This window comes from Bemisia tabaci, chromosome 4 (genome assembly GCF_918797505.1).
Source record: "Bemisia tabaci chromosome 4, PGI_BMITA_v3".
Taxonomy (NCBI): Eukaryota; Metazoa; Arthropoda; class Insecta; order Hemiptera; family Aleyrodidae; genus Bemisia; species Bemisia tabaci.
In genome coordinates this window covers 22573913-22601524 of record NC_092796.1, presented here as the reverse complement: position 1 = coordinate 22601524, position 27612 = coordinate 22573913, and the positions used below count along the sequence as shown (strand labels likewise).

The 27612-nt window shown below is 40.9% G+C and overlaps 1 protein-coding gene across 1 annotated transcript; it reads right to left on the bottom strand.

Moving 5' to 3' along the window:
* Positions 1-1723: 1723 nt before the first annotated feature.
* On the bottom strand, positions 1724-26713 carry run (segmentation protein runt). Its single transcript, XM_019051575.2, has 4 exons — positions 25249-26713; positions 18954-19067; positions 11196-11351; positions 1724-5297 (listed from the first exon to the last, which is right to left on the bottom strand). Exons 1-4 carry the CDS (start codon positions 25583-25585, stop codon positions 4747-4749), a joined length of 1158 nt encoding a protein of 385 aa, XP_018907120.2. The 5' UTR covers positions 25586-26713; the 3' UTR covers positions 1724-4746.
* Between the last annotated feature and the right edge of the window lie 899 nt (positions 26714-27612).

Sequence of the window (27612 nt, the reverse complement as noted above, 5' to 3'; positions counted from 1 at the left end):
AGCAAAAAGTTCTCTTCGAGGATATTTTGTAGGTGGCAAAAGTATCCTTTAAAAATGTTCACGGTACATTTAAGGTCCAGTGCTGCTTTGTTATATTGCCTTACAGAGTATAAAAAGAAGAGAAAAAACCCCACTCCATGGTTTTGTCAGCGATACCATGAAATATTATAATCATGAGTCCCATCAGACTTTTTAATTGATTACATTTCCATGAGCTTCCGTTTTTTGCCCACTTTTTCCGGTTAAAAATTTGCCTTCGATGACCCCTACTGAAACTTTATTTCCTGAGTTCATCCCAGGAGCAATAAAAATCATGCATAACTAAGGACAGCCGCATTTAACCAAGCGTTAATTTTGCAAGAAATGAAAATTTGAACTTTCTAAATAATTCATGGACGCTTTGTGATAGTTTATGCGAGTAACAACTATCTTATCTAATCTAACTTGAACCAACTTAACTTAGCTGTGTAGAAACAAGTTATTCTTCATGATAGTGACATAGATAATATTACCAGCATGGAGAGCAGCAGAGAGTACGTAATTAGGCGAGGTGGTGACCCGGCGACCGATTTCACATTCGATTAGTGTAATCGCATGAGCGGGCTAACCTTACCTAACCTAACCTAAGCAACGCACAATTTTTTTCGAGGACACATTTTTTCGCCTTTATTTCACAAAAATTGTCCTCATACATTATTGGACCCCTTGCTCGTGTATTGTCAGAGAATACCTGCATCTCACAATTTTGGACGCTATGCTCACTTCGATTTTCGAAAAAATCATCCCTAGTTAAAGTGAGCATGAAGTCCAAGATCTTGGACGTGATGAGCAACCGAACATATAGACTGCATTTTGCAGTTTGGAACTATAAATTCTGCCTCTTCTAGAAAAACACTTATGTGCATAGGGAAACTAATGGCACATACGTTGTTTTTAAACCGGGCAAGAGTTTATAGTTCCAAATTGCAAAATGTAGTCCATGTATAGCTGAGCATGGAGTTCAATATCATCGACGCGATGCTACATTACCGCATCAACTTGTGAAAATTTTATGTACTTCAAATTTTCCATCATCGCAAAATTGCTCAGTTTCGCCCTATGATTTCAAATCGACGGATACTTAGTTTTGTCGCTGTCATGAACAGTGGCATATTGGTTCTCTATCATTCCCCTTTTTTAAGGAAATAAAAGTGGTAGCCATATTTTATCATGGAAAATGAGACAATGGAAGTGCAAGTAGTTACTGAAATCAAAAAGATATCTACAAAATAAAATGCATTTTTTCTTTCTCTCTCAGTCCCTTTGTTGTCATTAATCAGATTGCTAAAACAAGTGACTGCATTTTTCAATTAGGAACATGTTCATTCATGAAGGCACCCATCAGAACAGGGAATATAATGGCGCAATACGTTGTCACCGAAATGAGTCTAAACTAGTAGTTTATTTTTGCAAGTAGTCCTATGATTCTAATTTCCGGGGAACTTCGGGGTTTTGGAGATTCAAAACTTTGTATAACTTATGAGTCATGATTTGCAAAGAAGTTTCACTTTTTCGAAAGAGAAATTATTTGGAATTTGGTATGGTTTAGAAAGGACTCCATGTAATTCCGGACACTTGATAAAGTTTTTAAAACAATATCTTCACCGTTAACCGACTTATAAATGAAAAAAAAGTTTGATACGGGGAGAAAAATTTGGTTGATGAATGACTGAAGATGCCAATGTTTCAAATTTTGAATTGCTTTAATATAAATTTGACATGAATTTTAAACTATAAAAGATTCAATAAATTTCAACAATGATTGCTTCATCAATGGCTTATAAAATTAGTGAACAACTGAAATCTACACAATTTCTGCATTACATAGATGAGTGAGTATTTACATATTTTTGCAGAGTCTTTTTATCTTTTATACAAGGAATTTACAGTAAATTTACACGCAAAAGGATGAGAGAGGTGACAAAATTCCCCACTGACTTAATTTATTTTTTGGTATCGTATGAATCAGTCGTAACGTTTTATTTGATTGAAACATAAACAAGGACATTCACGAAGGGAAATTGTAGACATTTTATTGGAATTAAAGTCGTTTGAATCGTTTTACTCTTTACAGAAATAACATCGAAGGCGGGAGAGGGCAACTCTAAAAGGAAAGATTAAGCGACCGTTAATCCAGTTCATCACTAATTAAACTACATTTTGCAATGAAGAACAACCATTCCCGGCTAATTTTGGAAAAATTTTACGTGGTATTAATTTCTCTGCAAATGTATCTTATGTATGAGCTGGAAATCATAGTTCCTCATTGAAAAATTAAGTCGATTGTCTTGAATTGCCACCACGCGTGTTGTAAATTCTTCGCCTAAATTTACGTTTCAATCAGAGAATGTGAGAATTCATTGTTTTCATTTTACATGATGTACTTCTGTCTTTGGTAACACAGAAAAATTATTTCAATCGAATGTTACTTTGAACAATGTAAGAAGAATGTCAGGTGCAGAGACTTTACGCTAAACAAAGTAAAAAATTCATGATGTACAAGTTTAACCGCCTTAAATCAACGTAGTTCAAAATACTACCTGTGCACACTTTTGAGACCATAGGAGAATTCTTATACATACGCATTAGCCACGCAGGTTGCAGAAATCGATCACTGTTGGGAATTCCTCTTAATTTCAAAGACAACGATGTTATGATGAAGTCTTGATACTACATTCATGAAAATTTGATCTACTTTGTCGATTTATTTACAATCAGTGTACATTATATTCACATTGAAAATAATCCCTTGAAATGGTGCTACGGAGAGTAGTTGAAAATTAACCGAGGCAGAACATGAAGCAATTTATGAAGGGGACAAAATTTTAAAACATTGACTAACTTAAATGAATGACAATAAATTACAGCTTCAAATGAATCGATTCAACGGAAGAAAACCAGCTGGACTATGATGTTTTTAAAGTTTTACAACTTCTTCTTTGCTTTAAAAAATACTAAAAACATGCAAAGCAATGGAATCCACATGATCATTTTCCTTTAAAATTGACTATTTTTTAGTAGAAAAACATACACTAATTGCCATTCAAGGCCTTTGTTTTTTAGATGAAGATGACGTATTTTGAAAACATTGTAATCCAGCTTTCTTTTAAGAGTTTTTTTGTTGTATTTCAATTTATTTCAATTTCTTTATTTTTGTATATTTTCAAAAGTGGAAAAAAGAAGTGATGAAAAATCTAACCTTCTTGACATTGTTCCCTCAAAGGCTTGGAAATTTAACTTTTTCTTTTATTCCACTCTTTTTCCGGATAAATAACCTCTCTCAGTCATACCTTTAGTTTTACATTCAAAACTCTGAAAAGATTATCGAGATCAACCCAAAATAAATAGGAGGAAACCAAATTAAACAGAAACAAAGAGAATCCAAGAAATCTTCAGAAATGTACACATTTTTAAACTAAACAAGGTTATACTGTACACGATCACAAAGTAACGTTTCTTTTAAAAAGAATTGCACATAAAATCTCCAGAATGAGAATCGGTCAGTCCCGCACGCCGCAGAATCTTGTCTTTATGATAATATCTCACAATTCAGCCAAACGCCAAATCATCTTAAAAAAAAATACTAATGTATAGGGCTCACTTGCACTTTCGATTTTATTAAATTTAAACGCGTTCGATTTTATTAAATTTAAACGCGTTCAATTTTAATAAAATAAAAAGTGCAAGGGAGCCCTATAATTATTATTTTTTACATATTAAACTTGTGATAACTTCATCAGTGTTACTTCCCAATTATCTGCCTAAGCATTGAGTTTCTACGTCTATCATTAACGAAAAACTCAGCCGTAAAATATGGTATCAGGTTTCATTTTCAACATCCTATAAAGCATCATTTCTTAAACATATTTCATGAGTGAAGCGTGTAGAGTAACTAGTGTAAATTTCATTCATCGATAGATGCTGTGGTCAATGTAAAAGAACCATGCTAAACACTATAACTTCGCAAATTGTGTCACACATGCTGCTTATTAAGAAACGATTAATGCAGGTTATGGATGCGTAGGGCTTGCCCAGAGAGTATAGAAGGTAGTACCTTCCATACTCTCTAGGCTTGCCCTGTTTGTGATTTTTGATTGAAAAATCGATGGAAATCAATATCAAAACATCAGTCCATATGGCACAGGAAAGTAATCCGCTCAGGTAACCGAAGTTTTTGTGCCATTGTAAAAAGCAAACTTGGGTTCATGTGACCAGTAATGTTGTTAGTCTTAGCCATAACAGAACTTATCATTTTACCTCGGACTTGGCTCAGCTGAGCCAGTTCACGATTACTATGACCAAGAACTACAGTTACGTGAACCGGAAATTTTTGTGTGCCATGTGAACGGAAGTTTAGTTCTTGTATTAGCAGCCTGATTTTTGGATATGTGTTCGTCGGGTGAACATGGATGACATAGGTTATATGGCGAAGCGAGATTGGTCGGCTTTGTCTTATCGCTGCTTTGTCGATATGAATAGACGACATACTTTCGGAAACTCAAGAGGTGCTTTAGTTTGTCGTCCATTCCAATCGACAAAGCAGCGATAAGACATAGCCGACCAATCGCGCTTCGCTATTTTACATGTGTTATCCATTTCCACCCGATGAACACAAAATTTCAACAATCAGGCTGCTGAAGTGTGCGTTGACAGAGGTTCTACGACGCGCGTGACTGATGCATGACAAGACGAGGAATAAGTTAAACACTAATAGGGCCTCCAGACGGAGACTTTACTATGATTCGTTTTGGAGGTGATTTTTCCGGCGGAGGAAGGTAGGAGGGTGTCGGTGGTGTTGGCCGGCGGCGACCCGGAGGGTATCGGGGGAGGACTCCTCGACTTCTTGAGCGCGCGGACCTGCTGGAAGGCCGACTTGACCTGGTCACCGGGCGGACTCTGCGACCTGTCCTCCTCGCTGCGGACGGCGTCCTCGTCGCTGACCGACGCCGTCTTGGGGGAGACGCTGCGATGCCTCTGACTGATGTCGTGCGGGGACACGCTCAGCTCCGTGATCCGCGGCGAAGTCTTGCTCAGGTCGGGGTAGTGCCCCAAGAGCGGCCGCGAGAGCTTGTCCAGCTCGTGCGGGGATTTGTTGAGCATGAGGTTGTGGTGGGGTAACGTCGTCCTGTTGATGAGGTCGGCCGGGTGCGAGGGGAAGTGGAGGAGGCTCGTCGGGTACCCGCCGCCCGCCAGGAACCCGTGCGGGGCCATGTACATGTCCGCTGGGTTCGTCAGAGCACCGGCTGTCATCGCTCCGCCTGAAACACAAATGAGGTTTCCTGTTAGTCTATACGTCTTTGGATGTTAACTGTCTCTAAGGAAAATTTGAGCTTTCGCAGGGAGCGTGAAGATTTTGTGTACGGGACCATCCGTGAATGAGGTCAGGCACCGTTAACTGCTAGAAGGTGGGTGGAAAGAGGAAGAAGGAAATGAAGAGGTGGGAAAAGAGGACGGAGTTAAACAGGTCTATAGACGCCCAGAATGTGCCTACTATGTATCGGTCGAAGTCATAAGGTCCGTCAATCGGAAAAAGTGTCTTATGACATTATTTTTGGACGCCGCCTCTAAGCTCACACATTACACTGGAAATTAAAAAAAAACAACAAAAAAAAAAAAAAGAAAAAAAAAAAAAACACTTGGTATCTAGAGTCCAGACTCTTGAAAACATTGATAAGAAAAATTACTCTTGATTCAATCGGATTTTTGCTTGAATCAAAACGAAATCCGCTTAAATTAAGAGGCTTGGTTCTTGATTTAAGCTAGATTCTGATTGAATTAAGAGTACTTTTTCTTGTCGATGTTTTTAAGAGTCTGGACTCGAGATCCAATGTGTTTTTTTTTTCCAGTGTTGAACAATTAAACCAGAATTCTGTGAAATGCATAGAAGACCTTATAAATGCTGCTAACATTCTTTCGGATTTTTCCGAGAGGAGGCCAAAAACTCGTAACAAAAATAACCATGCGTCAAAATGTCATAAGGACGATCTTTTAAGTGAATCCAATGAACGCCTTTTCGTCGGTTTTAATTGAATGCACAGCGATGAAGCGAAACACCTAATTTGAATTTTGTAATTTATGTTTTTATCGAGATAACGGTGGTGAGCAGATCCCCCACTTTTGCCCGCGCCAAAAGTTGTCACATTTTTGCGAAATTCTCCAGGATCCATGTCACAGGGGTTGCCATGCGAAAAGTCAAAGTTGCAAAATTAATATTTCCTCCCTTAGTTTTATCCAGGCATGATCATTTTCAAAATTATCTTTCCAGCGAGTGTCAACGCTTCCGAAACCCGTCGAGCCGCACGACACGAAGGCGTCCCAAGTTTAACCCCCCGAAATTCGGCGACTCTGCGGAGGTTGCGCGCAAGCGGGAGATACAGCCACCCCTCGGAGTGGAGTTATTTATGCATGTGTTAATATTGAAGTTGTTAAAAGCTAGAGATTTGGGTTTGGTGGGCCCAGTTTGCGGAAACGCTGATCCGCGCGCTCCCGGCAGGGGAGGGCGGAGAGGAGGGGGCGAGGGCATAAATGAGGTAGGTTGGGAAGCGGGGCTGAAACGTCACGATAAACACGGGGGGTTGAAGATGAAGGGCTGCCGGGAGATTTAAAAAGGTACACTTTGATAGAAAAAGACAGAGGCCTGGAGGGTGGATCGCGGATCAATTGAAACTTCCCGCGCGGCGCATTGTCGAGGGTGGGCTCTTAAAATCGGATTATCTCGGGGGCTCCTGCCCTCGCGCGGGCCTAATTCTCCCGTTTCGGTGTTTCGGGGCCAAACACCCTGATCCCGGTCTTAACGGCGTGTTTTCCGTTCGCGAACCACTTCGTCGGGTGCCACTCATATTTCCGTGTTGTGACAATCAACTCCTCGCCGCTCGCGCCTCTCCATGTGGCGGATTCAAATCAAGCGAGTTGTTGACGCACCCCGTCTAAACACGACCCCGCGCCTACTCCGCGTTCCACTCCTGTGTTTTGACACCAGCCCCGAAAATACATGATGAAATTTAATCAAGTGTCGGGGGAAGCAAGAGTGAGGATCCTTCAACACTAATGTTTCGGTATTGATTTCAAGTGCATCGTTCATTCGATCGTCTTCGTGTGTCCTGAAAGCGTCATGCTGGAATATCGAAAGGCTGAATCGGCAAGAAGGGAGAGATCTCTAACTCGTCATGGGGGTGACGAATGACACCTTCTCGGTGCAGGATATTTCCACGGAAAAAAGAGAAGGAATTTCAGCTGTAATCCGGGCTGATTATGGCGCCATCTAGAAGTGTAGCCGTTCCAGCCAAAGGTGTATAGTTGGGTCAGCCAGAATTCTGTTCGAATCAACCATATCTCTGGCTAGTGCAACTACACTTGTAGCTAGCGCCACACAGTTAAACATTCCGTGTTTAATGTCACTCTGTGTTACTTTGAGTTACCTTTTTTGTGTGTCGGTCCATCTAAAGGACTTGGTTGCTCAACACACCGACTCAAACCGTAGATTAGGTACTCCGAGACATCGGATCATGGCGGAAGTGTCCTGCCGAACTTATTTTCTCTTGTTTTCCACCCCGTAATCAAAGGTCTCTACCTCCGAATGTTTAGCGCACTGGACTATCACCAATGTGATCCAGGTTTGATCATGAAGGCGCGATTATTTTTAACGAGGTGAAAGATTTTCAACACACAGATTGGTCCCTTATCCCAAAGATTAGTCGATTTGACACAGGAAAACTGACACAAACAAAGTCAACAAACAGCTTGTGTTACGTCGAGTTTTACTTCCTAAATTAACACAAAATTCTGGTTCTTTTTCTTGCTTTGCAGAACCACCCAGCTATAGTTAATTTCATCGTACTTTTTTCGTGTTGGATTTTCTGGACCGTAGATCAATGACACTTTAAAGAGCTCTTGACATAGACTCGCATTTGAAAAACTACTGTAAATCAACGAAACTTTTAAGGGTTTTTAGACTGATATGTACTATCGCGAATTTTTGCGCATAGCCGTCAAATCAATGTAACTGCGACTCTCACAGTGGAACGAGGCGTCTTCATGAGGCGTCATCAGGCAACGCGCCGCGCCGTCGCTAAATAGTCACCAGAGACTCTGCGCGAAACTAAATTCGGCGATAATACGTCATTCCAAAAACTAAAATACACCAGATACAAACATTCAGATTCTAGCCGTATAAAGCGCAATGTTTTAAATCTTAAATGCTGTTTCCTTGCCGATTCTTAGGTTTTGTGTTGGCAAAACACTACGATCTTTACATTGGTTGAATGAATTGCGCTCCAAATAGAACTGTCACTTCGTCGAGGGGCAATTTAAATATGTCCGACTCATAATTTCAACCACTCGGGACTTTCAAAAGAAAAGCGCTTTCGCAGAGAGGACCCTGGGATAATGATAACTGCCGAAATCCCCTAGGCTTTACTGCACGTGCATCAGAGCAGAATCTACAGCTCACATCATTCGCCGAAACCAAGGGCGGAGCAAGGAAGAAAGTTTCCACCTGATCCGTGACCAGCTGCTTTCAAAAGTTGCCTGGCCTCGGCGCGTAATTTGTTGGCACTCAAAGGCTCGGCTCGAATTTTAATAAGTATAATGTAATCCGCGGCGACTGATGGAAAGGGGCCGGGCCGGGTCTCCACGCCCCGACGCCAACGGGAGTGCAAATGGAAGCGAGGCCATTACGCGGCCAGGGATGCACTCATGCAAGACGCGCACCCTCGCCGGGGCAAAACCGCGCATCTCCAATCGAAACCCCGGAGCCTTTGCGCGGTTCCTGCCGCTCCGGGCGCGGCGTATCATTTCACCTAGATACCTAGTTCCGAGTCGAGGGGCTCGCACGAAGCATGATTCCCGGCTGTATGAATAAATGCCGCGCCGCCGAGGGGTTGGGACGCGCCGCCGGGAGGGGTGGCTACCCTCGGCAAAGCAAGGGGTGCCAATTAGTGCTGACTCATACAATGGGAGTAAAGATGGCGGTCAACCCTACGGTGCCCTCACTTTGGGGGATTCTTGGCCTCGTCGTGGTGAGCCGGGATCCGCCGCCGTCGCCACCGCGCCCGCTCCGGGGTGGCGCCCCTCCTTGCCACATCGCCGAATATTACCGCGATTCTTTCTACCATGATCCGTGAGATTGAAAACATTTTCGCTCCTAACTCATTCCACACTGGAAAAAAAAGCACATTGGATCTAGAGTCCAGACTCTTGAAAACATCGACAAGAAAAAGAACTCTTGATTCAATCAGATTTAAGCTTAAATCAAAAAGAAATCCGATTAAATTAAGAGGCTTGGATCTTGATTTAAGCAAAAATTCGATTGAATCAAGAGTTTTTTTTCTTGTCGATGTTTTTAAGAGTCTGGACTCTAGATCCAATGTGTTTTTTTCTAGTGCATCATCCTAGTTTCCAATCCAAGGATTCAATAGTTAAGATGTTTTAAAACAAATTACTGACTCACTTGCGATGAATTTTGAGCCTTTGATGAGCCGCACTTAGCTCGAAACTTGTGTGCGCCAAAAGAAAATTTCGTCGCAAGTGGTTCAATAATTTGTTTCAAAACATTTTAACAACGTGACTGACTTGTGCGGAAAAAGCTCCCTCCTTTTTTATATTAAGGATTCAAAAGTACCTACAAGGCGTCAGTTGCCTTCCTGCCTGGTCTTTACTAAAATTGACCATCGAGTCGTTCTCTAATGTGCTGGATTTCTTATTTACCTATCCACTACCGACACATTAAAGCTCAATTGAAAAAATAGTTGGTCCCGATAACGTACTCCATTAAGAGCTTCCGAACTTCATTTGTGACAATGACAGAAGTTTCTGCTAGTATCAAAAATAAATCGTTTTTCCTGTGGACCGTCGTTTCTATTGATCTGGACCGAGATCACGTTCTCACAATAGAAATATTCTGTAACCATAGTAATGAAAGCTCGCGAGCTTTGTGAACAGGAACAGAAAGTTCAGTTATCAGCACCGACCATTTTCGTGTGATCAAATGCCCCTCCAGACGATTTGGCAAAGCTGGTTGAGCTTTATTCAATTTGCGATTAGAGGCCTGCCGTCGCGTGGTGTGTTTGAGCAACGTTGCAAGATCATGAGTGAAAAATCCCTTTTATACGGACAGTGAGGGGGATTGTTAATTTAGTGAGCTTTTACAACAGGGCAGATGCTGAGTCCCGCGGGTTATCGTCATGGGCCCACCCCGTTTCGATTCTTCTCAAGCTTCCCCATCTTGGAACTGCGGTGCTGGCGTTGGCAGTATAATGAGCGCAAGTTTCCTGGGCGGCGCATGGCCTATGGAATATGTGACTTGCACAGCGTAGCGACTTTTTTATGATACGCTCATCGCAGTTCACTCACATTCGAAAAATGGATGAGTGACACTGTCGAATCATGCAGCAGGATAGTATGGATGTAGTTGGAGATTAGTTTTTGTTTAATTTTTTTTTTTTTTTATTTTTTTGATGAATGAAAACATTTTGTATCAAAATTAACAATTACCTCGCAATAATGAATCAAGATATAATTATTAAAGATTAAAAGAGATGACTGGGAAATTATCTCTTTCGTATTTTGGTAGGTGTAAGGTTTATTTTTGTACGAAAAAAGAAGGAAGAAAAAGATAAAGTTGAAAGTTGCCTAAGTGCATGGTTAAAGTCTCTTCTTTTAATATTTGAATAGATGAACCATCGTTTGAAATGACGATTTGGAAATTAAAAACTGCAAATTCGAAGTCGAGAAACACTTAAAAGAGGTACGCTAACCAATAATTGCACTTTTACTCGATTTTTATCTTTTATACCATAAGTTATTTGTATTCATCCCTTTTACTTCTTTTTACCTCTCTACTTTTTATTTTTTAGAATTTGTTTATCCTTAATTATTATTTAGCTACGTTACACAATCATTTATTATCTATAGGTGAAATCAAAGATATTTCATGAAAAGACAAGCCCAAAAAGGAAGATATAATCCAAAGAAGGATTATCCAATCAACGTTGATAATTTACTCTTTCCACAGATCAGTGATTTAACTGCATCACTTGTTCTGGGAATTGATCACGCTGTCCCGCATTCAATGTACTACCCTTAGTTTAATATCTTTGCAATGAATATGTACATTAAAAATTTTGATGGAGCTCTAAAAATCTATATGATTGACTCACCTTTAGGACATAAAGCAGCAAGTTTGCACAATTGTTGAGATGAAGGTTGTCTAAAATATTCAGGCCAGTAACTCATGTAAGCTGCATCTAACCATTGACTAGGTAACATTGAAAAAGGACTAAAACCTGGATGCTGTCCAGGTAAATATTGAAAATCTGAAACAAAGCAAACAAACAATTTGGTTAGAGGCACCATTATCCAAAACCATCTCCGAAACATATCAGCTACATTCACTGTATCAAAAGAAGTATTCCAATTCATGATGTCCAGCGTTATTTTCAATAATCCCCCAAAACCTGATTTGATGCTTCACAACTATTTCAGTTACTTTTTTTTGTTAGCTTATCAATCTAAAAAATACTGATGAAAATTTTAAAAACAATCTGTTTCCGTGCCTCTTAAAAATTGCATAAATTTTAAGCGAGGCGATACAAATCACAGCTGAATTCTGTGACGCGTAAGCTAATATCACTGGTGGGGCTGGTTACCCTGTTACTGCACGTTGCTCATTCAAAAAAAGACATATGTGATGAAGAATCCCCAGGGCACATACGCCCGTCTACAAAAATCCCCTCAACTGCAACAGTGCCGGACGGATGAGCATGAATTCATGGCAGAAGATTTATTCACTAGTCGAACAGAGGCGGTTGCCGTTAATTGCGCACAAACTAACGAGCTACATCAATACTCAAACCAGATAAAGTTGTAAAATCAGATCAGCTGACAACTACGCATTGGGGCATCCATCTTTGCGCTGAATTGAATGGCATTGAATAAGAGTGGTTCCACCTCGGCCCGGCAAAAAGACGTAACTGGAAATCAAGATGAGTCCTAACGCACGCTATTTACGGTTCGCGCAGAAGTGGAGTTACGTCCTTTCGCCAGCGAGCGACGAGTCGTGTCTTATAAATCAAAAGGGGGGATTTGAACACATGCTAACCCTTTGGAACGATCGCCGAATTGAATAATTGTCATTGCGCATTAAAAGAAAGCCCCGCGAGTTGGCTAGGTGTAAACCACCTATGTCTATCGGGTTTCGACTGGACTTCTGCGGTTTTGGCCTTAAGAGAGGAGCACTCACCATGATGTTTAGCGCCTTGGTTTACCTCCGGCACCAGCCCCCCGGGTCGGAACCGGTTGAGGGGAGCCGACCTCAAGCTTTTGACTTGTATTTTTTGGTCAACCCGAAATCATTTCCATACCCCAGTGCCCGACGTCGTTGTCGCTTGGCTGACTCTCAAAGGAGCTGAGAAAAAGAGGTGACCGAAATTCGGTCGCCAATGAACTCGCGGTGAGAGCCATTCAGACTCACCCCCTCGAGATCGCGATTCACTATATGCGCCCATGTCGAAGGAAATATATTTTGCGCAGAGGAATTACTAACTCGGGCTTATTTTAGAAACAATACACTGGAAAAAAGAGTATCTTGGATCCAGAAGTCAAGACTCTTAAAGAAATGTCGTCGTTTTTTTTCACGAAAGAACGTAACTTCATTCTAATGTTGCCAGCTTTTCCCGAGCAAATTGCATTTTTACCAGGGGAATTTTCAGAATGTCTAACTAAGAAATTTAATAAAGGTGCCTCTAATCTCATGCAAAAATCAGACTTTTCGATGAAAATAATGCAGATTTATTTCGGTAAAAAATCGGATTGATTGAGTCAATTTTGTAACTTTAGAATGGATTTGACGAGAAAAATACCGTTGATTCAATCGGACTTTTGCTTGAATAAGAGGAAATCCGCTTCGATTAAGATGCTTGGCTCTCGATTCAAGCAAAAATCGGATGGAATCAAGAGTACTGTGTCTTGTACAATTTTTTAAGAGTCTGAACTCTAGATCCAAGTGACTTTTCCGGTGTATTTGCCCCTATTTTCCTCACGAAGATAGGTGATTTTACGGAAGAATCCGAAACAGAGATTTTTAATGGCACAATTTCGTTCAGAATTGGACGTATTTAATGCAAAAGGAACTGCCTCAATCGTAACTTGGACCCTGTCGTGCATGTTTTTTCATGAGTCTCAGGGCCAAATCCGAGCGGCACCTCATATGCAGCTTCGAGCGGAGCGTTGCGAGTTCACGCCTCACGCAATCGCGCCTTCAATTTTGCAAACGCAACACGGACATCCGTTAAGCACGAATAGTTGTATCTCAGCGCCGTCATCATTTCCTTCGTTCTATCTCCATGTTATGTTGGGTTCGTTTGTCTTACTTGCCAGGTCTCAGTGGACACAGCTCCTTTTGATTTAAAGACGCCTTTTAAGTACTCGAAAGCTAGTTGATTCAACAAAACAGATAGCGCTACGACGCACGAGTCGTTTTTATAGAGTTAGTGATTTCGCCGACGCATTTTAAAATTCAGCATGAAACTGAAAATCTCATTTAAGAGAGATAAAGCTTATTCGAGCACAGTTTTCTCCCCTAGAAAAATGTTGGATACTTTGTTAGAGCTTCGCCACTTTTCAAAATGTTGGTAAAATTAATACAGGTGAATGAAATCTCTTTTACTTTCCGTCTGAACCTTCGAAGATGGTTCTTTCACTTACTACTTTAGTGGTTTCCGACCTGCAAACGATATATTTTTAGTTTTTTGTTGTCGCGACTGCAGTAATTCAGTTCATAAGGCTCTAAGTTCAATAAAACGTACACTGGAAAAAAGTCTAGACTCTCGAAAATATTGGCAAGAAAAAAGACCGTTGATTCAATCAGATTTAAGCTTAAAAAAGGAAATCCGCTCAAATTAAGAGGCTTGGTTCTTGATTTAAGCTAAATCTAATTGAGTCAACAGTATTTTTTCTTGTAGATGTTTTTAAGAGTCTGGTCTCTAGATACAGCGTGTTTTTTTTTCAGTGTAAGCATTCTCTCTCCAGAAAACAAACCCATTTCGATGTTTCTGTCTCCCGACATTGTATTCGTATTTCACCTTCTGCGAGGAATCAATATCATTTAATGCAATTAAAATTAAAAAATGCCACGAACAAGAGAGGAAAGTAATTTCTAAACATATTTTCCCGAAATACTAACGCCTAACTTTCGCTCACGAGTTCTAACGATGTGACAGGAAATTTGTTTCATAGTAATTTGAGGTACAAGCTGGCGCTTTTACCGTTGGAATGGCAGTAGCCAAACTGCTAGCCAATTATTTAGGTAATACCGGAGCATTCAGCGTTTCGGTATTTTGATTGACGGGAAGTTTACGTCGTAATTGCCGCACCTCCGACGTCGCTGCGAGCTTCCGAAAACGCAAAAATGTGAAAAATCCCGGGGAGCACGCAGGGTCGCGGGTGGGTGGTCTCGTAAAACCGTCATAATTTTAAGAGGTGGTATGGTTTGAGACAAGTGTTGAACGGCGCACTGTAACCGTAAAACACGCGTGTTTACATCCCACGCATTTCCAAAGGAATGCCGACACCCGGCCATGGAATCTCCGAAACGTAAACAAACTTTCCCTCCTCCACTGCTCGAGCATAACTTTTTAATGCTCGCGTATTGTTATATCATACGACGTTGTTGCCATTCAAAAGCGGAGAGTGGATGAAGAACTTTGATGATTGGTTTTCATTCTGCTGTGCTAAGGAAAAATGGACCGCGTTAAGCTCAAAGGAACCAAGCTACATCCGATGTTGCCAAATTTAATCGTGCAATTTATTATTTTTTTCATGAAAACGGTCGTAAAGATCTTTTTGCAAACTCCGTGAATTTTCTGCAAAGTACGAGGCTAATTTTTTAAAATTTTAAACAAAAACCGCCCTAACGTTCTCTCGTAAAAAAATGAAAATGCTCAGTTAAAATTTAAAATAGGTGCTGTGACTTGGATTCTGCGTACTAAACGCGTCCAAATGCCGCGTATGAGCATTCAAATGCCTAATTGCTCCTAACGAAAAACTACAAATGCCCATAATACCATCCTAATCTCTGAGTCACCTTTTGGTTTAGGCCGGTTGAAATCCGGCAATGTTGGTCGATGACTTAGTGTGGGTCGCAACTCTTCTACTCGGCGTGGCCAGCCTGCCGCCAATTCTGCCGTTCTCAGGAAAAACGCCGCATGAACATTCGATATTTGCCAAATTTACCCGGATGAAAACACGTATGTTTGAAGGAAGGTATGCATTTTTTCCCTTGAAAATTTCCGATATTTTACGTTAAATTGCGTGAGAAATTGAGTAAAAAATTCGACGAAAAATATTCAAAATTTTCCAAGTAAATTCGCTTTTAATGAAGGAAACAATGCAACGTCTGAAGGCTCATGCTTTTTCTTAGCATCACGATAGAGTTGCGGGGCGCTATATACGTTGGGGTCCGATCCGGAGTCCGAATTCGGCGTCTGACGACAGCGACGACCCAAGATGAACCGGGCCGAGCTTTTGAAAATCCGACTGTTTACGCGTCGGCCCGCGGCCGGAGACCCCGCGCGCCCTGTTTACGGCTCAAGCGTCAAACCGACCTCGCCCGCGTAAACACGGGATGTCTACCGCGGGGTGGATATGGCCCTAGGGCCCAGCGTTGTCAATATTCCGATTCCTTAAGAACACCGTACTGCCTTGTCACCGAAAGGAACAGTGACACTCATGACAAGTTCCCGCAAAAATTTCTGACCTTTACACTGACAAAAAATTCTCAGCGTTTTTACCAAGGTCCGTTGGTACCTTTACCATCACACTTTTTTTTTACCAATTATTGGTAATTTTACCAAGAGAGACTGGTAAGCTTACCTAAAAACCGGTATTTTTACTGTTTTTATCAGGTAAGAATACCACTTTTATTGGTAATCACTTCCCGGTAACTTTGCCATTTTATCTCGGTAATTCTACCACAGTCGATAAAAAATATTGGCGTTTTTACCAAGGTCCAGTAAAATTACCGAAAAAGTTCAATAATTTTACCAAGAAAAAACTACGATCAAATAGAACCCAGAATTCTTGGTAATTTTACCCTTTTCTTAGTAAATAGACCGAGATTTTTTTTTCAGTGTACATTTATTTGATGTGCGTCCTCGACGTTTAAAAGCATGCATATGATGGTACTTATATCGTATTACATCCAGTTGTTTTGCATGTACGTTGTTTTGTCTCTCCTGACATGAAATAACTGAAGCACCTTAAAATGATATTTAAGTGCTGCTTCAGAAATCGAGCTTTGAAAGTCTTCAAACTGAACGCGAAGAAAATGAGCGAATTCCATAAAACCAGACAACACCTATAAATTCTTTGTTCGTGGGTTACAACGGAAGTTAGAGAATTTAAAGAAAGAATAAACTCAGCCATCCTCCTCCTCCTCTACTTACGCCCACAGTATCAACGGAGAATGATTCATACATAGAAGCCGTAAACTCAGTTGATCACGGGTTTGACACCGGAGGCTAAAAGTACTCACGTGGGAGTTGACGGTGGTTTTTGCTCTTAAAATATCGATCGTAATGAAATTTTATCGGGAAGAATTGACCGTGAGATACCCTGCCACGCCATACAAATTCAGGAAGAATGTGCCGTTCATAAGTTTTAGCCATCGGAAAGCGTCAGGCCTTGTAAATGTTATTTTATCCCTGAACTTTATTTTTTCTTCGGAGCGCTCAGAGAAGAGTGGTCATAGGCTTTCCCAGCATGTGCACGCAACGTCAGTTTAAACCCATCCAATTAAACTCTCCTTAAACCAAGCCCTTCCACAATATAAGCGGCCGAGCTAATCGGCGGAATCTGGAGGATTTAGCGCGAGAGCTTTAGCCGGGGAAAGTGGGGGCACTCGTTATTTTGTGTCCGTTAAATCTTTCGGAATGGCGATCCAACACCGCTCGCAAGATGCTCAAGAGGGTCAGGTCCGAGCGGGGGGGGGGGGGGGGACGAGGGGGTACTCGAGTAGGCAAACACAGCGGACGGATCCGAAACGCGGACGCAGTTTTTATTTTCCGACTGATTCATTTTTAATTAAGAGCAAAAAGAAAATAAATACCGTAAAAAGTTCGTACTAAGCCGGGAGAATAAAAAGCTGTATTATTCGTCGGAGGGTCTAAAGAGGCCCCCCGTCCTCCCGTCCCCCCATCGCGGGTGGCCGCGCCCGACCCTTGGTCGACATTAGCTCTGTAAAAGTCTATGGGATCTGAATAGTGTTTTTATCAAAAGCGGCTAACTGGACGCATTCGTGCTATAAGCGACTATCCTCCACGCTAACCCTATGCACTTAGTTCCTTTCAGCCTAAACGGGTCCAACTGTAATCAGCGGACGCTGCGTTCGCGGGATTCAGAGGACGGCCACTGTGCTTGTGCTTGCCCGTTGCCATGGCGACCCGGTCTTATTATCGTGCCCAACACTTCCACCTTTTTCCTCTTCACGTGTTAAAAATGTACATATACACCTACAGATTTACTCTCGATAAGTACTCTTTTTTTTTATCTCTGTTTGGACGGATTTTTTACATTTTGATTTCGCCCCGACTTTTCCACCCTCGGTCCATCCGCTCCCGCTTTCCTCTCTTTCTCCTCCTCCCTCCCCCTCCCCCTCCCCCTCCCCCATCTCTTCTAATTATTCAGCACACACCACACGCCTAAAAATACTTTTGTGTGCAGGACCACTCCAGTTGTTAACCTTTGTCTTTATGATCGAATTTCAGCTTTTCTCGACCTGCCCCCCCCCCTTTCCGGAGCTTTCCTGTTTCCGCCTTTCGTTCTAATTAAATGGTCGATATTTTTAGCTCTTCATTTCACCTCAATTTCTCAGGCTCTGACCTGCGGCCTCCGTGGGAGTTTCACATGATAACGCACCAGACGATCATCCCAGGATCAGAGAGCTTTTAAAACCGCGTGGCTTGAAAGTTTGATTTTGGTGGTGTTTTGCTTCCGGAACATGCCAAGGAGCCCGCGCTTTGAATTCGTTTTTGTTTGTATTGATATGGCTTTTTTTGTTTTTCCAGGTTTGCCTCTCCGCTAGACAATAAAACGTTGGATTAAGATTATGCAATTTCGTATTAGAATTAATTATTCCATTTGATTAAGCCAAAGTGCAATTAAGCCAAAGTGCAATATCGTTTATCGATCAAGGAATTAAGGTAAACTATCAACGAGTCTAAATAATTATGTCTAGCAAACATGGGTTAGATAGTCCGTAATGCGTGAACTTCATAATGGACCACTAGACAAGGTACGAATTTAAGCATTCTGATACATGTTTTTTAACCAAAATTTCACGTAGGACACGATGCGCACAACAAAAACTACCGAAATCAACTCCTTACGAAGATATTTAATGATTCCTGATGCGTGAATTCAAACCACCCGCTCAATAAAACTCAATGCTCTACGTGATTCACATCGCGCGTTGAATATTATCGTGACAGTCTCTGCGATATGAAGATCTGGCAACCACAGTGTTGACGCTTTGGCTCGGCTATAGCAAATTGCTTATCATTTGAACAACACATGGTGGGAAATGAACAATGCTCGATTTGAGAGGCTTGCTGAAACTGTTGTTGTGCGCGTTTTGACTCACGTAGAGCTTTGAGTTTCTTGTGAGCGGGCAGTTCAAAATCCGCGTAACCAATGTGAAATAAAAAGGTTAATATCTTCTTCAGGAGTCAGTTTCAGTAATTTTCGTTGCGCGAATTGTGTTCTACGTGAAATTCTGATTGAGAAACATGTATCAGAATGCTTGAATTCGTGCCTTGTCTCGTGGTCCATTGTGCAAGTCTTCATTTTCCATGGCCGAATTGCACATTCCTATGGGAGAAGAATCACAAAGAAGAGAGACGTAAGAATGGATGAATACTCACTTGATTTAGAGCGAGGCTCCCTAGGTCCATCAACCGTAACTTTAATTGCTTTATTGTACGATGCTATTTGGAATGGCGAAGAACTTATCACAATGTTTAAAGAAAAACTTTTTCCTGAAACAGAAAAAAATAAGAAAAACGTGAGATTTTCGGATTACGGTAAAGCAGTTTAAAAAGCGTATTTTCAATACGTACACTTACACATATAGCGAATTATGTCCGAATAAGGCATACTCAACTAATTTCGAGTCCGACGCTTCGTTACGTTGCGTTATTGAAAATTGATTCGATTGGTTTGAATTACCAATATGACTCTAAAAATGCATCAATTTGAGTGATTTTTCACTCATTAACTGTAATTGCCATCGCACAGTATTGGTCGCTGCCTCAAGAGGCTGTCCAGCCCATAATGCCAACACCAACGAATTCCGTCGACTCTTTCTTAATAATTATTTCCTATAAATTCTTCACGAAATTCTCGTGTCTCGATTTAAGATGAAAAACAATTTAAGCTCCACACACTCGTTCGTCTTCATCTTTCAGCGCTGTGCGGCAAACCAACGTGGCTTTCGGAGCGCCGAGTCATTTTTAACCACTTACAAAATCAAAGACACCTAATTAACACAAGCAGCCTGTCGGGGTTCAGACGATCACGGGGTTGCCATCGCTGCGACAAGGGAGGACCCATCAAGATTTAAAGGCATCTGAATCGTGTCGCGCGATACCCACTATTGCCCATTTTTCCAGCATTGAGTTTTTTTATTGGTTAATACTGTTTCGCGAAGTTTGATGCGACCATGAAAGTGATGCTCGTGTTTCTACTCGTTTCCGGATTATTTTAATTTCGAAGTTAGTGTTCGCACCAATTTCATGATTGTAACAAATCGTGGGAAGTATCATTAACATAAAAAAAACTCGAAGCTGGAAAAATGGACACCAGCAGATTTTACAACACGATTTATTTTGTTTTAATATGCGCCCTGGAAAAAAAACAACAAATTGGATCTAGAGTCCAAACTCTTGAAAACTTTGACAAGAAAAAGGACTCTCGATTCAATCAGATTTAAGTTTAAATCAAAAGGAAATCCGCTCAAATTAAGAGGCTTGGTTCTTGATTTAAGCCTAAATCTGATTGAATCAAGAATCCTTTTTCTTGTCAATGTTTTCAAGAATTTTGACTCTAGATCCAATGTGTTTTTTTTTTTTTTTTTTTTTTTTTTTTTTTTTTTTTCCAGTGCGGCATATTAAAGCACATATCAGAGATGAAGTATCATGACCTGCAGTCTCATCTTGAGACGCCATCAACTTCGTGTAATACATCGGTGAAAAATACGTAAATTTTTCACAGCATTACCCAGATTCTATTCTACTTACGAACATTTTCATCGGATCATGAGGATGTGCTTATATTCCCGTTATCAACTTCTCCTACAAAACCTTCCATCTTAAAACCAATAGACGTGGCAACGCAAATTAGCATTAAAGACCGACTCAAAATGACAAAGCGAAAGCTATAATTAAACAAATGTTGATGAAGGCGTAGGGAAAGACAAAATTCTCAAAGAAAACCGCGCAAGAAGAGAGCCGGTGGGGGAACGACAGAGGGGTGAGAAGGAGGTGCAAAGGGGATGGCTGAAAAAGTGCTCTGGCTGAGGCTGAAGAGAATACTTTAAACTTAATTAGCTCGACACATAACCCCATCAAGGAAACACCTTGCGCCCCCTCCGACCTCCTTGACGTCGTCTTAGGCAAACGCAGATTAAAGGCCTGTTAATTGTGGGGGCGGTCCCATTAACCCTACACCAACCTTTTTCAGCCCCCTTCATTTCCCACTGAAATCACCTGAAAGAAATCCCATTCGCGTGCTTTAGTAAGTCTTACGTCTACTTTCCTTCATCGTGGACTGTTAATTTTATTTAAAAATAAGCTAGTTTGAGCTCACGATAAGTGTTCTTTTCTCCAAGCGCTATAAAGTACAGGAAATACCTGTGATAATGACAAAACTATCTACTGCAAGGATATTAACGGAATATCTGACATGAATTTACTTGACAATATATTCTCCATGGGAGGAGATTCTCGGTTAAGCTCGAAAAAAGTTTCGACCTCAACATTATTACGACACAATAAATAAAAGTGAAATTTCTTTCTGGGTAGAGTGCAACGTTAAACCGTCTAAATCGAAATTATTTAAATTTTTTAGGGAATATGCAATATTCGATCGTTGTCAATTAAAGAAATCAATTATTTTAAAAAATGTAAAAATTTCAAGTCAAATGTGCATCTGCATATTTTGCGTGAAGGCCGTAATTCTTTAAATTTCATTCTTTCAATGTTCAGATTTTGCACTTTAACGTAAATGTAGGTATGCCTAAACGTTCAATTTTCCTTCTCTCGTCTGCTGCGGTACCCAGGAAGAGAGTTCCAAGGTCAAAAATTTGAAACGTTCCTCCACTTTTTAAATACTGTTTTACTAATTTTGACTCATATCGCTGTAGTCAAAAGTGACGAATGGAGAATAATTTTGCAGCAGCCAAAAGGTACCTCTAAACTAATGATCTATACGCTCAAAGCGTGTCACTCAAAACGCAACATCGATTTCATGAAGGTTCTTTGACATGAAAAATTTAAGAACCCTTACCAATTTTGAGCCAGTGTCTCTTTTTGGTATAAGATACAGTTAATAATCCTCATGAATTTTCTTCCCATGCTGCTTCTGCTGCACGATACAACACTTAGATGGTTTTATCCAGCAGTCAAAAAGTGGAACAAGAAGTTTCAGATTGAACCCTGAACTAAATTATTACCTAATTTGTTATCTTGTAATTTTTCATCGTAAGCCTGCAACATCGTTTGAACGTTGCCACTGTTAAGAAAATGTTTCATTTTCTGATGTTAACATATGCCATGGATGGGGAGAGGAAAATTTTACTGGTAACAGAATATTAGCAAGTGATCTTAAAAAATGAGGAGTGTTTTCAGTATTCGTTTCCAACCCGCAGGGAAAAGCCCACCAGATCTGTGAATTCTTTTATAGTTTGAATCTTAAAAATTGTCTGTTATCAACTAAATCAGTCGAATGAACTTGAACACTATTATTAGCAAATGTATTCTGCGGAACGGCAAGTTTACGAAACTTTTTCACAAGTATTTTTCTTGAAATTGTACAACACGGAATATTTCAAGTGTCAAATACTAAACTTTAAGGTACAAAAAAAATAGGGTAGGTTATGATTTCGTAAAAGATGCATAAGTGGCTCATTACCTTAGTCGTGAAAATAAAGTTTCTACTTGATTGGTTGACACTTTTTTAGACAGTATTATTAGTTTCAAACACTTGAGCCAAAATTATTAGTTCAGCTTTTTCATTCAGGTAATTTTAACGCCCTCGTGTCAGCTAAAATTTATGGAAAACGAAGTTTTTAATTATATTTTGTGGGATGTTATTTTGGTAACTTCACACACAGTACTCAGCCTTGAGACGTTTCAAAAAATCATATCGGGCAGATTTCCATTGCAATTATCACTCCGCAAAACAGTATCATTCATTTTCGCAACTTTATCCAGTTTACAATGAATCAACTTCTCACGATACAGTAAATCCATGACTAAAATTAATAAGAAAACTAACGATAGCTGTCTTCGTCACTGGATAAAATAATTGCAAAATTGGTCTTTTCTTTCTCTCCAGCGTTAAAGTCAAAGGTTGAAACCCATAAGCTCTCCCACCGCATTTTTCATACATCGAACCATATTGTCAACAGCTCGCATTCTGGTCTCACCATCATTAAATTTCCACCTAGTTCGACAATCTATACGTCTTTCTATTCAAAAATTTGAGGAGGTTTTTATTTTAATGATATCCGAATAGTGTATAATTTTATGAGTGCCGAAAATGACTTAAAAACATAAAAAACCTTTGTCGATTTTGTGATATTTGTAGGTAACAAAAATTTCATAGCGTGATATTGACGGACAAGACTCATCAACCCATAATGGAGTTTCTTTGGATCAGGTCATTTTGTAAGAATACTAGCAGCCCATAAAACCACACGCTACAGATCACCTAAAAAGTGTCAGATATTAATTACGAAAAATGAATGGACACGAAACATATATGTATATTTATCTATACATTGCTTTTGTAAAAGGATAAAATTAATTCATAGCCCGAATCCTAATTGAAATAATGCCGATCAAATCAATCCTTCATGGGAGTCAAAATGTCAATAGAAAAAATTAGTTTGAACATGGAACTCAATCGAAGCATCCATTTTCAGCAAAAATTTTAACCCGAAGTTGTCATTGGTAATAGAATTTGTTGAATTAATGCTATCCGATCTTTAATAACGATAGGGAATGAATTGTAGTATAAAAACTATTAACATCCTTAGAATCATACACGGCGCGGCGCTAACAAGAAAATAGATGCCCTTATCAAGTTAACCAAATTCTAATGCCTGGGGATTTTCAAGATAAACAATGTTATTGTTTATTTAACAGAGTTTATGGAGAGAAGGCTGAAAAATTTGCTCAAATGTGAAGAACATAGTAGAAAAAGTCAACGGTTTCAAATTACAGAAATGTGTATTGCAACTCTGCATGTTCGGATGTAACTTCCCTGTGGTTTGCGTTCAAGGAGTCGCGAAGAAAAACTTGTGGAAGGATTGAGTACAATCTGTTGGAAGATTATACTTTTTTTATAAAAATAATTTGTCTTAACCCACAAAAAATGAATAGACGTATTAGCGCAAGAAGGTTTGCCCCTAACAAAATCAGTCGATCTTTCAATCGTTTCGATGCATTTTGAATTTAATTAGGGCTCGGCCCCAATTTTTCGGTCTCATTTATTCAACACCTGAAGATACGCATACTTGTTAAGTATTGATAAAGTTATTTCATCCAAGAGACCTTGATAAACGCAGTTTTTGTCAAGCAGTTTAAAAGTAAAACTCATTTCTGGGGTAAAAGTTACAAATACCGTATAAATATTATGGTTTTTGTAGCCGTGTCTCTCGTGGTAACATTCTGATAGTTTGTAAAGCACCGTCCTCCTTTCCCATTTTCTCTCATGAAGGTAAATTTAACAGCAATTTTACTGCGTGCATTCCAGATTTACATCAATATTTCGGCGATTTTTCCAGTGCACCAAATAACGCCGCACGTGCACATTTTCTCATTATCATTGTACTCGAAATATAAATTGATGCTTTTCAGTGGCCGCCTCGCTGGATTTTGCGCATTACCAAGCTCGATTGAAATAAATTAATTCGCGAGTTTGATGCTCCTGTGCAACAACGCCTGTTTTCCCGTAACATTTCATGCGGTACGCAATGAATGTACTGAAAATATCCATCTCAAAGTTTTTAACCGGTCACTTTTGGTATGCCAAATTAAACGTCCTTTTAGCTCAAAATATCGAAACTTTCCTTACTCCAAATATCGCACTGAGTGAATTTTGGTGTGCTTTCCATTTCAAAAGCTTCCGATTGGCATTGGCGTTATAAAGGACACCAAGACATATACCTGTATTATCAGGAAATTTAGGATAATGTGTTTTGATACTACCCTCCATACAGCCATCCCAAGCATCACTCATTGAGTCTTTCATGCTTCTGAATTCACCTTTGAATTACAAACGCAAAACAACTTTTTGAAGGTGATACTGCAGAACATCGTATCTTGATCTGCAAAGTTAGAATTTTGTCACACTTACTTGCTTGACGCGGGACTTATCTTAGCTATCACAATACATCTCCCATGATTCTCACTTCCTTTTCCAAGAATAAAGCCGGGGAATTCTGCATTAAAACGGTGCAATTTATGTTTTTTAAAAAGTGAGCATGAGCTACAACTTGGGATCGAGGTATATGCTTTGTAGTTTTACCAACGATTTAGTTTCCCCGTTTTAAAACACATTACACGAAGAACTCAAACGTAGTGCAATGCCTTTTGCTGAGGATGGCAGTATAGTGATTCCTCGAGGGACCACTGGATCGGAAGAAGAGAGTTCGGGGAACACTTTCTTTTCCGAGAATAAAGCCGGGGAATCCTGCATTAAAACCGTGCAATTTATGTTTTTTAAAAAGTGAGCATGAGCTATAACATGGGATCGAGGTAGATGCTTTGTAGCTTTACCAACGATTTAGTTTCCCCGTTTCCAAACACATTACACGAAGAACTGAAACATAGTGCAATGTCTTTCGCTGAGGATGGCAGTACAGTGATATCTCTAGGGACCACCGGATCGGAAGAAGAGAGTCCAGGGAAAGTTGAGCGAAAGTGTGGGACTCACCTCGGCCACTTCTGCCGACGAATCGGAGGTCGTTGAATTTGGCCACCTGATTCTTCATGACGGCGGTGCAGTTGCGGAGCTCGGCGCAGTAGTTCTCGTCGTTGCCGGCGCGGATGGAGACGAGGGTGCCGTCGGCGACATCGTCGAGGGCGATGACCTTGAAGGAGATGGGCAAGGACTTGTTGGAGCGCCAGTGGGTGGGCAGCGCCGAGCAGAGGATGGCCGGGCTCCCGGTCTGCACGAGCTCGCCGTGGTACTCCTGCAGGGCCTCGTGGAGACCCGCCAGGAGGTCCCCGTTCATAGCCTTCGACTTGGAGCGATCCCGGGGCAAATGCATTGGCGATCAGCTTCGATCATCGACGCACCGCGGAAACAACACAAAACACATTCAACAGCCACCAACAGACGTATCCATAGGCCGAGAGGAAGACGTGGAGAACACAACCGAAGAGAGGCGACGCAGAACCGACGGAGACGCAAAGAAGTAAGCCGCGGTTGATACGGAACTATGGGAGCGGAGAACACTGCTGCGGTGCGAGCGGAGAAGTTGAGGTCGGGCGCACGTAAGGACGCAAGAACGTAAGAAGTGGAGCGAGAGGTGTCGAAGAGGAACGTGTGGGCTACGGAGTCGGAGACGGGAACTAAACTGGCACATCAAAGTTGGGAACGGTCTTTTTTTCCTTCTTTCCCCGATTTTTTCCCCTCTCTCTTTTTTTTCTTTTTGTCAATATTCTTTGCGCCCTCCCTACTTTTACTACTGTGGGCAGTTTTTTCATGAATGCGGGCCGGGTCCGGGGTTGGGCGAGAGAGAGGGGCGCCGGGCCGCGCACGGGGGAGAGAGAGCGCGACTCGACCCTCCCCTTCAAATCCGCGCCCAGCGGTTTATGTCGTGGCCACCCGCCCGCGTTTTGTGGCCAACCGGTGAACTAAAACCTTTTTCTCCCCTCGCCGCGCCGCGCCCGCCTCGCCCCCCGCGGCCCCCCGCCCGCCACTGCGCCGATCCCGATCCAGTCCCTATTAAAAAGAAAACAGGAGGGCTGACTCTCAATCCCCTCCTATCATTAGCTCCCTACCTCTTTCTCCGTGCCCACTGACGCTCTTACGTTTTTACGTTTTATGAAAAATAATACACACACAAATCTGGGCGCCGAGTCCGCGTCCTGCACTTCCCTCGTCCTCCTCTTAATTATCGCCCCCGCCTCCCCCTCCCTTCCTCCCCCGCTTATTCACTCTTCGCACTTGTCCGCTTTCTTCCTCTCCGCTTTTAATTGTTTCAAATTTGCCCTCTTGTTTTACTTTGCTTCGCCGCTGTTTTTACCTACGGATTCTGATTGCTCTTCGGGCCCCTCGCTACTACTCGACGCATGTCCACTTATGCCCCCAGCTTGTATTTCTCAGAATTGTAGCGATGTATGTCATCGATCCACCGGAGTTAATGCAATTCGTCCAAAACGCAACCGACTAATTTTTATATCAGTTTTTTTTTTTCATTATTTTTTAAATTTCCTTTAAATCATCATAGCAAACCTTAGTTAAACTAGTGGGTTGACTGATCATCACACAATTTTCTCAGATTTTGCAGAAACTTTTTCTCACCGATTTTTCCAAAATTGTGGGTACTTTTTACACTACGGCCGTTTAGAGCAATCGCTCATCGTCAGGTGTTTAAAAAAATTCTAAAAACTAAAATTATGATGCGTTTTCGCGATCGCGAGTGGTCGTTCGGTATCCGCGTTCGCGTTCGTGACGTGACTGTTCGTGTTCGTCATGTGTGACCGCGAACGCGGGCGCGGATACCAAACGACTACTCGCGATCGCGAAAACGCATCACAATTTTACTTTTTAGAATTTTTTTTAAATACCTGACGATGAGCGGTTGCTCAAAACGGCCGTAGTGTAAAAAGCACCCACAATTTTAGAACAATCGGTAAGAAAAAGTATCTACAAAATTTGATTAAGTATGGCCGATAAAGTTAACAAAAGAAGTAACACGATTTTCTCTCCTTGGTGCCGAAAAAATCGACTGAAGGAGGGAAACTTTTTGATGTATGCTTGTTAAATAAAAATTGTAGAGGTAAAAGTGAAATAGCAGAAAAATTTATTTATCAGAATTTTAGTAGGTGGAGCCCAAATGATGCTCTCTCCGACGAGGAGTCTATGACTTTTATTCTTTAAAATGAGCAAACCTCCGTTTAGTCGTATTATGACATGTATTGAGTCATATCATATTATATTGATGATCGGTTTTTTAGTTTTTTCGCGTAAAATTTTTAACCCGTGAGACAGTTTATGGAATCATCATTGCAAATCATATGTACAATTTTATGCTTCGAATTTTTGCTTGTCACGTAACATTAAAAGAAG

Coding starts and splice junctions, on each gene's coding strand:
- run (XM_019051575.2), bottom strand. CDS start 25,585: ATGCATTTGCCCCGGGATCGCTCCAAGTCGAAGGCTATGAACGGGGAC. Junction 19,068..25,248: donor CGTCGGCAGAAGTGGCCGAG/GTGAGTCCCACA, acceptor TTTCTGTTTCAG/GAAAAAGTTTTTCTTTAAAC. Junction 11,352..18,953: donor GGAGCCTCGCTCTAAATCAA/GTGAGTATTCAT, acceptor GCTTTGTTTCAG/ATTTTCAATATTTACCTGGA.